This window comes from Onychostoma macrolepis, chromosome 02 (genome assembly GCF_012432095.1).
Source record: "Onychostoma macrolepis isolate SWU-2019 chromosome 02, ASM1243209v1, whole genome shotgun sequence".
NCBI lineage: Eukaryota > Metazoa > Chordata > Actinopteri > Cypriniformes > Cyprinidae > Onychostoma > Onychostoma macrolepis.
The window spans coordinates 26,729,465-26,741,004 of NC_081156.1; the positions used below are offsets into that span (position 1 = coordinate 26,729,465).

Here is an 11,540-nt window from a genome sequence, read left to right on the forward strand (position 1 = left end):
CAGGGGTTTAGGACACAGAATAACTTATTCAATAACTATTTTATTTCCTATTTGGGTTTATGTATATGTTTTATTTTTTAAGATTAACTGTTGTTAGATGTCAGTGTTTAGCAAATATTTGATTGCAAATATGGTATAGCTATTAAACTATATCTTATGATTTTTAGTCTGTATTTAACCTCAGAGATCTCAAAGTAAAAAGTCTGATTTTGTGATGTCTGTGCTTTAAAATTAAATTTTTATAATCTTAATGCAAGTGATGAAGGATTTCAAAAGTCTGACAGTAATCAGTGTTGAGTACTACTGTAAGGTTAAACCTGCCTGCTTTAAATGTTTTAAAACGATTAACAGTTGAATACATTCGTGAGAAACTGAGAAAAGTAATTAAAAAGTAATCAAATGTAATTAGTTATATTACTTTAATAAAGTAATTGAAATAGTTACACTACTTATTACATTTTAAATGGGGTTATTTGTAATCTGTAACCTATTACATTTCCAATGTAACCTTCCCAACACTGCCCCCTGGATTAATTTTTATGATTAACCTTTGATATCATTCTTATTAATATTTATATATTTTTAAAACGGTCATTCATGTAAAATACTAAATCAACTATTCTATTTAACATTTTATTTTGATTATTTAGTTGAATAATAGAATAACTGATGACAGACAAAGCAGAATCCCAGTAAAGGAGTTTAATCTAAAATGTCAAATTATTCTATGACTTATAAACAGGCATATGAATATTTACATACATTTCATACATTTATTGCATTGTACCCCAAAGCAATTTTCTTATTTAATTTTAAAAATAAAATGTTAAAAATGTTTTTTTGTTTTTTTTTACTCCACAAATCCTTCATTAAAATATACACACAAATCTTTGACCTCAATTAACCTCAAAACTGTTTTGACTGACTAAATCTCATGTTGATATTCAGATAGAATGATATAATTAAGATTTTGCTTTGTATATGGTTAAGAGAAAATACATATAATTGCATATAGCAATAATAATAATTGCAGCAAACCATTGCACAGAAAAAAGAACCAGATCAGAGGTGCTCAGAGGAAAAACAATTTTATTGTAGAATATTGGAATGTTACAGTATATTATGCTACAATATATGCTGTATGTTTTGTGGACCAAATTACATTGACATGAAAATACATTCAGTATTACGCAAGTTTTTTTCACTGTGACTTGTTACACTGATATGGGGATTGGTCATGATGATCTAATCTAGTCATATGACTGTGAGTTCTGCTGTGCTAAGCGTTTCCGTAAGTCTAGACTGATCACGTATAGACTGCATTCAGAATGAGCATGATCTTTGGGCTGAGCATCCATGTTTTCATATTGTCTGCACATCTCAGCTTGCTGTTTTTAAATAACCCCTTGACCCTTTCTTGACCATGTCTAGCCTATTACATAATTTCCTTATTGCAACATAAGAACATTTTTAAAGCTAAAACAGGAACTAATAAATAAATTAAAAAAATAATAAATCTTCCATAACAAATCTTCCATAATTCCCTTTTACATCAACATGAAAAAAAAAAATCCATCACGTTTCCAAATCCATTTATCAAAATGTAACCCTACCTGTGTGAATGGTTTTGAGCCAGATTTACTGATCTATTCGATTCTAAGGGTTAGAAACACTTGTTCCTCCCAACAACATTCAGCAAGTCTTCTTCAGAATCTGGACAGATTCCTTTACCAGTTTATGCCCCCAACCATTTTGACAGCCGGCTGTTAAAACTAATGAATCGACATGTCCACATTTAAACATTATTCATTTCACTCATCCATTGGAATGAGTTTGGGAAGGGACCCATTTTTGTCCCATCATTGGCTGACTGAGGCATGTTTTGGATTCAAAGTGCCAGTTCCAGTGAATGCTTTTTGTGAATGCAGTGTGTAATTTCTACACCACTAATGGCACAAAATGGAACTGCAATCCATTTCAGCCACCCAACCACCAGTTGTGTATGTTTGAACTTTGACTACTTTCTATCCAAAAGATGGACTGTTCACTGCATGCACCTGCCATTTAGCAAATTCTATGGGTGCTGCTAACAGTGTAGAAATTACATTGTGCACTTTCAAGGGTGCATAATATGTTCAGGATTCTCAGCTCATTTACTACCTGCTCTATAAAGCGCATGCTTTAGTAAGTCCTTAAAGGCTACAAAATCAGACACAATGGAGATATGTCAGTGAATGGAAAACATGAATCAAGGATAGTTTTGTATCAGGTTTTAACGTTTCAATCCCTTTTTCAGGCTTTTCATCATTGATCTCTGCATGAGGAGGTTGGGAACCGTTTCTACAAGAGGGCAAAGAAATGGCATCACATAGTCCTTAAATATGTTACCACCATGTGAGCGTTCCTTTTCATCTTTTAAATTCTTTATTTCTTCCATAAGGTTATCAGCTTCCTCCTTAAAGTCTTTCTTTAGCATCTCCTCCCGCACCTTCAGCTTGCTCTCAATGGCTCTGTCCATCTCCTGCTGCTGCTGCTCCAGCTCCTTGTTGAACTTCTCCTGCATCTGTTTTACCCTGTCCTCATGCCTCGCTTTCTCTGTCTCCATCATTCGTTTACTCTCAATTTGTTTCTCCTCCTCTTCTTTCAACTTCTGTTCCAGCAGAGCTGCGTTCTCTTTCTCTTCTGAACATTCAGTCAAGACAGAAAGAATATGACATGACAATGATAAAATAACCTCAACCCTAAGCAATTCAGTTATAAGTGTTTAGGGTGCCTACATTCTGTGCTTCAAAAAGTATAAACTTACTATTAATTTGTTTCTCATTTTCAGCGAGTTTATTATCCATGCAGAGGATGCTGTTTGCTTCAGGTTCCCGTTCTTTCAGAAACTCTTCCAGCACAGCCTCAGCCTGCACACAAACATATCTTAGACCAGTGGTTCTTAAATCAAGTCATGCTGGACTAGATCATGAACACAATTAATTAAGTTGTAAATGTACCTGAGTCACATACACTCACAAACCAGTCATAAGTAGCACGGGTATATTTGTGGCAATAGCCAACAATACATTGTTCATACAATGTTCGGTGCCCCCCTGCCCAGAGTGAGGAAAAGGGCTCAAAAAATCACTCTGGATCCCTCACATCCAAGTCATCCCCTTTTTGAACTCTACAGAGCCCCAATTACTAGGACAGCCAGGCACAAGAACAGTTTCTTCCCCCAGGCAATCCAACTTATGAACAGTTAAATGTTCTTACCCTTATACCTTTGTTGGGTTCTCTGCGGTACTGTTCAACAATGGCGTCTCTGTCTCTTTTATAGAGTTCATATCCTCCAGACTGACTGTACTCTCCATCCTGCAGCCGTTTATTCATGTCAGAGAACAGATTCTTCAGCAGATCTCTGCACTTTCTCTCTGATGCCATCTCATTCTCTTCCAACAAGTCTGTATAGCACATACATACAGCTTCCTATAAACACATAAAAGCAGAAATAATATCTCAAACATGCATAAATACACTTATACAAAGACAGAATGTACTGGCCACTGTATTTGTATACATTGTTGTGTGAGTTAGTTGTATTAATCTGATGGATGTAATTTATTAGGTCACCAGATATCAATGCATGAAACAATCTCCAACCTGACACATCCAGTGAGATCTATCATACTTGCAGAAAGCTAGTATTCCCATTAATGTCAATGTCATTAATCTCCCAGATACATAAAGACTATGATGCATATATGAGTGTATTAGTCGCTCTTATAAATTTATAACTCACCTCCAGTTTCTTCAAGTATTCCATTTTTTCATCTTTGAATGAGCGTTTTGTGAATTTAGCAGTGGCCAGACTGCTGAATTTCTGGTGCTCACAGGTCAAATTTTCTATACTGATTGGTAATGTCTTCTTCACCTGTAAAAACATAGCGTGTGTTTATTTAAAGGGTGTTTGTGCATTCATGTTCAAGCCAACAATGGTGGTTCTGATTTTGGAGACTTATTCAAAATGCATCTGTATACAAAGTTTGGTTTTCTGACTTTGAATGGGATTATTAATGGGATTATTATTAATCTGTATAGAGACACACAAAGATGTACAGTGAAGGACAGAATTTGGAAATATGACCATATGAAAAAACAACTGAACTCAATCAGAATGTGCCTCACCTCTTCCATCCCTCCCTGATATACTTTCAGAGCTTCTTGAACAGCTGCCTGGTTCTCTAGATCTGCCAGAACAACCACTGCATTGTCCAGACAGGGCACTTCACCACTGCTGATTGTGTCTACATATATCTCAGCCAGATGCCCGAGCACTGACAACACACACAAACAGTTAAGAGTACAGTATAAGCTCCATAGTATCTTCAAACCACAGATGAAGAGTTTTACTAAATAAATGTTTAATTAGTTTATTTATTTGTTTGATCATGCAAAACATATTGTGAATCTGAATTGTGTTAAAGAGTCAAATGAATGAAACTTTTCATTTGGTAAAACACTCACATCGGCCAGTAACTATGTGTCCTCCTTTCAGTCTTTTCACAGCACTGTTGACAAACATGTGGTCACAGAAATGTCCCGTGACCTCCAGAAATTGTTGTGCAAGGTCCTGATCTTGTAAGATCTCCAGGCGTGTCATGTCTTTGTGGGAGGTAACGGGAAACGGGAACACAAAACACTTCCGGCAAGGGAAATAACGCCTAATACATTCACGAGGCAGATTGTAGTCTCTAATTTTCTTACTCAAACCTAAAAAGAGATTATTCAGGAAAGAGAAAGAAATATTCACCAAATCAGTGGCACTGAGTCAGTCAACATACTTCATTTCAGTTTTTCAGGCATTGTTCATTTATAGGGCTGTCAAAGTTAACGCGTTAATAACGCTTTAATGCAAATTCATTTTAATGGCACTCATTTTATTAACGCAGCGCGCATTTTCTGTTTGGCCCGTGGTCTAGCCCGTATTTGGAGAAATGGAGATGCACAGTGTTGCCAACTTAGCGACTTTGCAGGCCCCTTTAGCATTTGCATGTTCACAAGAAGTGAGCTGCCCTGTCCTGTGAAAATGTAAACAGGTTTATGTCAGTAAATTGCTCAGTGCAAAGAAAGAGAAGTAATGGGAACCTGGTATTTATATGTTCTTTTTTTCCATGTGTCTAATAGACATGAACAAGTTCTTTGAAAAACATCTATGACCTTTGAAACATTTCTAATCTTCATGGTCTATGTTGACTATGGTTTCAATAATAATAAACATACATTTGCATAAAGAATCCATATTTGTCCATGCCCATGTTGATTAGAGTATTAAAAACTTGAAAAGTATTAATTTAAGGTACATTTAGAACAAATAAAAATGTGTGATTAAGTTGTGATTAATCACAAGTTAACTCATGACAATCATGCGATTAATCGCGATTAAATATTTTAATCGACTGACAGCCCTAATAGAAATACATACACAAATATTCAAATAGGCTGTGAGTGCAGACAAATATGTGGTCCAGTAATGAAATGGCAATCGTACCAGTTTAGTATGTAGCCTAGAATGCAGGCATCAGTGGTTATTTTAAAGACCTCACAGAATGGATATCATGGGCCAGTGAGCCTATTCGTGTTTATTTTTACAATATGCCCTTTCGCACGGCAGGAACCTTTTCATAGTACCGGAACTAATTGTGGAACTACCCACTTTTTGCCGTGTTCGCACCGCGGGAACTAGGAACTGTTTTAGTTCCCGGAACTCCGTTTGGAGGAACTATTTAGCTCCTACTTCAGCTTAGGGTCTAAAACAGTTCCATAGGAACTATCGTGACGTAAGTGTACGCCGATTGGCTAAACGCGTACGGAAACGCCCTCACCCGCCATGATTTAAAACGCCGTGTAAACACATACTGTGTAAACATCGCATCAACTTATATTTTGCAAGAATGGAGAACAGCGATAGATAGGTGGACGGACGGACGCTTAAGTGCAGGCACTTTTGAACATTTTGAACTCCTTTCCGATCTTTCAAATTGACGTATAGCCTAAGTTACGTCGACATTCCATGTCCATTATTGTGAACCCCGCAAGACACAACAAAAACACAGCTCTGATCACAGCGTCCTCCATCCTCCTGTTGTTAATGTTGTTCTTCTTTGTTTTCGTTGTTGAACGCCGCGCACAAATGACGTCGCTGTCGACCGGCTTACGTCACTTCTTAGTACCCACTGTCGGTGCGAATGCAACCCTTTAAATGGTACTGGGAAATAGTTCGCGCAAAATCGTTCCAGTAATTTAGTACTGTACTTTTAGTTCTGGAACTAAAGCGGTGCGAAAGGGGCTAATGTTTTTAAATTCAAATTCTACTCCAGAATAGAAATGAATCCAGTAGGTGGGCAAATAATTATTTTAACCTTCCTGTAGCTCAAATAGAGAATGGTGCTAATATTGCCAATATCATTGGTTTAATTCCCAGGATAACCAAGAATTAATACAAACTTATACTGTACGCCTGCTTATACTGTAACTAAAACTTATAGTGTATAGCTGCTTTGGGAAACAGCTACTGCCAAATGCGTAAATGTAATTCTCCTTAAATACCTTTCTTCAGATTGAGGGCAAAATCAAGGTAATCGTCATCTGTCACTTTCTTCCCATCAATTTCCAAATCCAAGGTGAAATCTCTCACGACCCAGATGAATGATGGGAAAAACCTCACGAACTCAGAATCTTCCCCTTCCTCCTCATCTGCTGCTTCTGTCGATCTGATCTTGATCTGCTCAGTGAGCTCAGCAACGTAGCTGCAGCACATTAAGAAATAAGAGCACGTAAAGTGTATGTTTGTATATGTGAAAGAGGAATGGGTTGTGTGGTTAAAGGATACTGCAGCTTTTCCACTGCAGTGTTATCAATAGTGCCCCGGCTGTTGTACACCAGAGTGCTGCTGAGCAGAACAGCCAGACAGAAGATCCAGCCGTCATTCTTAGAGTCTCCCTGAAACACACAGTATCTTCAGATCAAAGCATTCATTCAGAACACAATACAACTTAATACTGTTCCTTCTGAGGTACAATGGCAAACTGAGACTGGGAAATTATTAGTAGTAGTTAGTGACTGTGCTCACCTTTGCCAGTGTTTGGGAGTAACTAGTTACATGTAGTGGAATTACGTAATTTAATTACAAAATAAAAGTAATTGTAATTAGTTACAGTTACTAAGAAAAAATGTGTAATTAAATAACAGTTACTTGTGAAAATGTTAAGGATTACAAAGGGGGTTACATCAGATTTTTTTCACACACACTCCCACATACAGATTTAATTGATTTCATTCATAAATTGCAGTGACTGCTCCAAAATATGAAACACCAATGTTTCAGAAGTTTATAAGTTTATAGAAGCTTATCCGATAACTCTTATATTTCCTATATGGGTGTCATGATCCGGTCCAGGATCATTCACCCATCAACCACTAGATGTCACCCTTCATCATTTGGACACGAGCACTACACAGACTGTTGCATCACACGGACTACATTTCCCATCAGTCACTGCATTACACGATCACCTGATCTCACAGTCACACCTGCTTCCCATCAGCAATCACACCTGCACATCATTCACAGACCTGCATATAAGCCACTCACACCTTCAGTTCGGGGTGAAGTCTTGTTTAGACAGTCTGACATTTCCGAGCGGTTTCCTTGTGTTTGTTCCTGCCGTGTATTATCTTGGACTGTTTGTACTCTTTGTGATTCCCTGCCGCCTGCCCCTTTGACCATTGCTCTCGTTTCTCAACCTTGTTTATCCTGATTGCTGCCTGCCCCGACCTCTGCCTGGAATACATCTATGTCTCTGGAATATCTGTGTTATCCCTGACGCTGGTGATTGATTATTGTTTTGGTGACCTTGAACTAAATAAAAAAGCTCTGCTCACCCCACCCCTCTCTTCTGTGGAAGAGCAAAGATGATTTGCAAATAATCATAAAAAATATAAAGTGTGAGACTTACTTCCTCTGGAGGTGCAGCTGGATCATGAACTTTTTAACAAAACCTGCTTTGAATTGTCCCTCATTCAGAAAACAGTCTGGAGGAAAATGATTTGTGCAGCCAGACATAAACAAATTTAGTGCAAGTGAAGTGACGTGTGGCCAAGTATGATGACCCATACTCGGAATTTGTGCTCTGCATTTAACCCATCCAACACACACACACACACTGTGAACATACCCGGAGCAGCCATATTGCTGCGGCGCACGGGGAGCAGTTGGGGGTTCAGTGCCTTGCTCAAGGGTCTCACCTCAGTCATGGTATTGAAGGTGGAAGAGAGCACTGGTTATTCACTCCAAAATAAAAATGGCTTGATAATTGAGACTGTTTAGGTTTTGGGGGGGATTTCTTTTTAAAAAAGGCCTTTTTATCATTTTAAATTTTTTATTATTGTAGGTGGTTGTGTCCACACACTGCCAAGACACATTTATATGCAAATGAATATATTTGGCATCCAATGTCTCCCTTAAAATTAAAATATTATAATCTTAATTCAAGTGATGAAGGATTTCGAAAGTCTGACAGTAATCAGTGTTGAGTACTACTGTAAGGTTAACCCTGTCTGCTTTACATGTTTGAAAATGATTAATGGTTGAAAACATTAGAAATTTTGAAAAGTAATCAAAAAGTAATCAGTTACATTACTTTAATAAAGTAATTGAAAAGTTACACTACTTATTTAATTTTAAGTAGGGTAACTTGTAATCTGTAACCAATTACATTTCCAAAGTAACCCTCCCAACACTGACCTTTGCCACATCCCCAAGTCCCTCTGTGTCCAGCAGCACCAGAGTGTGTCCTTTTTTATTAGGGTGAGGGACACACCACATCCAGATGCCTTTAGTCTTTGATTCAATAGTGCTGCCGAGAGCAAAGCCTGAGAAAATCACATTATTATTATTATTATTATGCAGTTACTGTTTTCAGATGTTCTCGTTATCATATCAACATATACTGCACTTGAGAAGGACTTTCAGCATTTTCTCTCACCAGACTGTTGTCCTGCCAGGCGGTTCATAAGGTAAGACTTCCCCATTCGGTAGAGTCCCACCACAGACACCACCACCACCGGCTCACTGATCCCATCCAGAATGTCTTTGGCCTCTTTTCTCACATGCAGCTGCCCATTTTCATCATTTTCAATTAGACACACTGGAGCTGGCATGTACTTACTACAAGACATGATCCTCCTAAGTAAAATCCATACACACAAAATCAAACAGACTTAAAGTACAGTGTCAATATGATTTTGAGTTTCAGCATAGCTGTGATAAACTGCAGCTAGGCTGGGCTGCATTATGATTTTACAGCTGATGATTGATTGGAAAAAATGCACTGTCACTGGCCTATCCGTAATGGAGGAATCGAAAATGAAAGTATTTTCAGATTCAGTTCACACTAACAAACAACAGCTGTCTGTTATCTGAAACCCCCTGCCCATGGGCTCTGAATAATAAAACACATGTGCATGATTATTTATTTATTTAGACAGAAATTTCATTCCACAATCATAACTCTTCATTTGTTTTTGTTTTTTTGTTATGGAAGCCCTTCCCATCATTAATTTGCATTTCAGTTTTAATTATAACCTTTATACATTAGTGTTATTCCTCTGCAGTGGAATAACTGGAGAATATGTGGAGTAGCTGTTTAAACAGCGCTATGCTGCCCCCTGGCTACAGTATAATATACAGCTCTTTTTATTATTACATAGCCTATATAGCGTTCATTAGAATTTGGTCTGAAAATACCAAATATACCAAAAGGACAGTAAAATACAAAAGGATAAATAAAATAAAACAAACAAGATCCAAACAAATAAACTAAAAAGTATGGTTGTTTTGATATCTTTTTTATTGCTATTTTTCATATCTCTGCATAATGATATCACTAGATTTCATAGTTTACTTAAATATGAAAAGCAATCTTGAAATATAGAAAGCGATTACAAACATTTGAATTACTACATTAGACTGTATGATTATGTGTTTTAAGAGATTTTATTTCTAATGTCTGCTGAAGTAAGAGGAGAAAAAAATAGATCTTACCTCTGCTTGCCTTCTGTCGTGGATGGCTCTGACTGAAGCCCGTGTATAAACACTGAAGAGGTGGTCAGCGCCGTTTCGGAAGTACCCTCCCAGAAAGTCTATAAAATGAGGTGATTTCCGGGAAATCGTGATGCTGCAGAATTGACTTCGTGAACAAGGTGAGCTATTGCAGAATAACGATAGGAGATCTGTTCGTCCTCATCCATAGGCTATGAATTTGAGGTGATTGAGTTGGTGGTCGTATAGCCTATTTCATTTAAATATTGGATTTTGTCGAACTCTTTTATTAACAAATGGGGTAGGCTAGTTTATGAATTACACTACATTTAACGTTTGTTAAAATGTTTATATATTCTGTTTTGTGTGTGTGTGTGTGTGTGTGTGTGTGTGTGCGTGTGCGCGCGGGTGGCGTGGATACTGTCGCAGCAGATGATAGAATCTCCAGTCGGAGATTTTTGGTTTCGATTTCACTTTCTTTCTTTGAAATTGGATGGCACTGTATTTATCACATAGCCTATGCCAGTTTGATAAAAGAGCCGTTGAGAGAAAGTTAGAGAGCCGTTTTTTATTTTTCTTTAGTGAGCCTTATTTAGCAAGTTAGGCAAAGCACAACAAAACGTCCAATGGTAGCTATAACTGCAGCCTGGAGATCTCCAAATGGGTGTGGGAACTCCAAAACAGGCTGCGAGCTCAAAAACAGGGCGTGGCTTCCTCCTATTGACAGACAGAAACATGATGGGGTGCTTATTTGTGCATGGTTTCCTTTCCTCGCGTCTTAGCTCCACCCCCCTTGTCAAAAAATCCTATAGGATTCCAATAGGACAATTGTATAGGATTCCAATAGGAATTTCTATCGTATTTTGGAACCATTCCTATAGGATTCCGATAGGAATAGTCCTATAGGACAAGACATAAATATCCTGTAGGAACTGTTCCTATAGGATTTTAATGGGATTTTAATCCCATAGGATTTTTTTTTTATATTCTAAAGGTGCACTTTTCCACTGTATTTGTAGTACTTACACTGTACTTGCAGTTTGCTTAAATTCACCCTGATGTAGAATGTAATGTAAAAATTCTAAGGCACTGATAATTGATTGATGACACACACACACACACACATACAGTATTGCCACTAGACCAGTTCTAGACTCTAAAAGAATTGGGGAGGAAGATATGAAGCTTATACCAGGAGACCAGAAGTTGAATATAAAAATAACACTTTACTGTAACAACAACAACAATAACAATAATAATAGCAAATACAATCACATCACAACACAGAGCAATAAAACATCAAACAGTAAGTAGAATTTGATATCGTAAATCAGTTTAATTTCCCTTTGAGGTGTATAATACTGTTCATTTCATGCAATAAATGTAATAAAGTTCAGTTTGTGTTTAATGTAAAAAGAGAGAGAGAGAGAAAAAAACACCAATTCAGTTAAGGAAA

The 11,540-nt window shown here is 37.3% G+C and overlaps 1 protein-coding gene across 2 annotated transcripts; it reads right to left on the bottom strand.

The window, feature by feature from the left end:
- Positions 1-1,072: 1,072 nt before the first annotated feature.
- On the bottom strand, positions 1,073-11,540 carry LOC131522836 (guanylate-binding protein 1-like). 2 transcript variants are annotated; one of them, XM_058748644.1, is made up of 11 exons: positions 10,088-11,540; positions 9,030-9,229; positions 8,789-8,916; positions 6,875-6,984; positions 6,592-6,791; positions 4,510-4,755; positions 4,171-4,319; positions 3,785-3,916; positions 3,259-3,471; positions 2,807-2,909; positions 1,073-2,682 (listed from the first exon to the last, which is right to left on the bottom strand). In XM_058748644.1, exons 2-11 carry the CDS (start codon positions 9,220-9,222, stop codon positions 2,273-2,275), a joined length of 1,884 nt encoding a protein of 627 aa, XP_058604627.1. In that variant the 5' UTR covers positions 9,223-9,229; positions 10,088-11,540; the 3' UTR covers positions 1,073-2,272. The 2 variants fall into 2 exon arrangements, with proteins under 2 accessions (XP_058604627.1, XP_058604634.1); XM_058748651.1 differs by lacking the exons at positions 8,789-8,916; positions 9,030-9,229; positions 10,088-11,540 and adding an exon at positions 7,637-8,735.

Excerpts from the sequence above, each read along its gene's own strand:
- LOC131522836 (XM_058748644.1), bottom strand. The coding sequence starts at position 9,222 with ATGTCTTGTAGTAAGTACATGCCAGCTCCAGTGTGTCTAATTGAAAAT. Across the intron at positions 3,917-4,170 it reads ATCAGGGAGGGATGGAAGAG|GTGAAGAAGACATTACCAAT; the intron begins GTGAGGCACATT and ends ATGTTTTTACAG. Across the intron at positions 3,472-3,784 it reads AATACTTGAAGAAACTGGAG|GAAGCTGTATGTATGTGCTA; the intron begins GTGAGTTATAAA and ends ATGTGTTTATAG.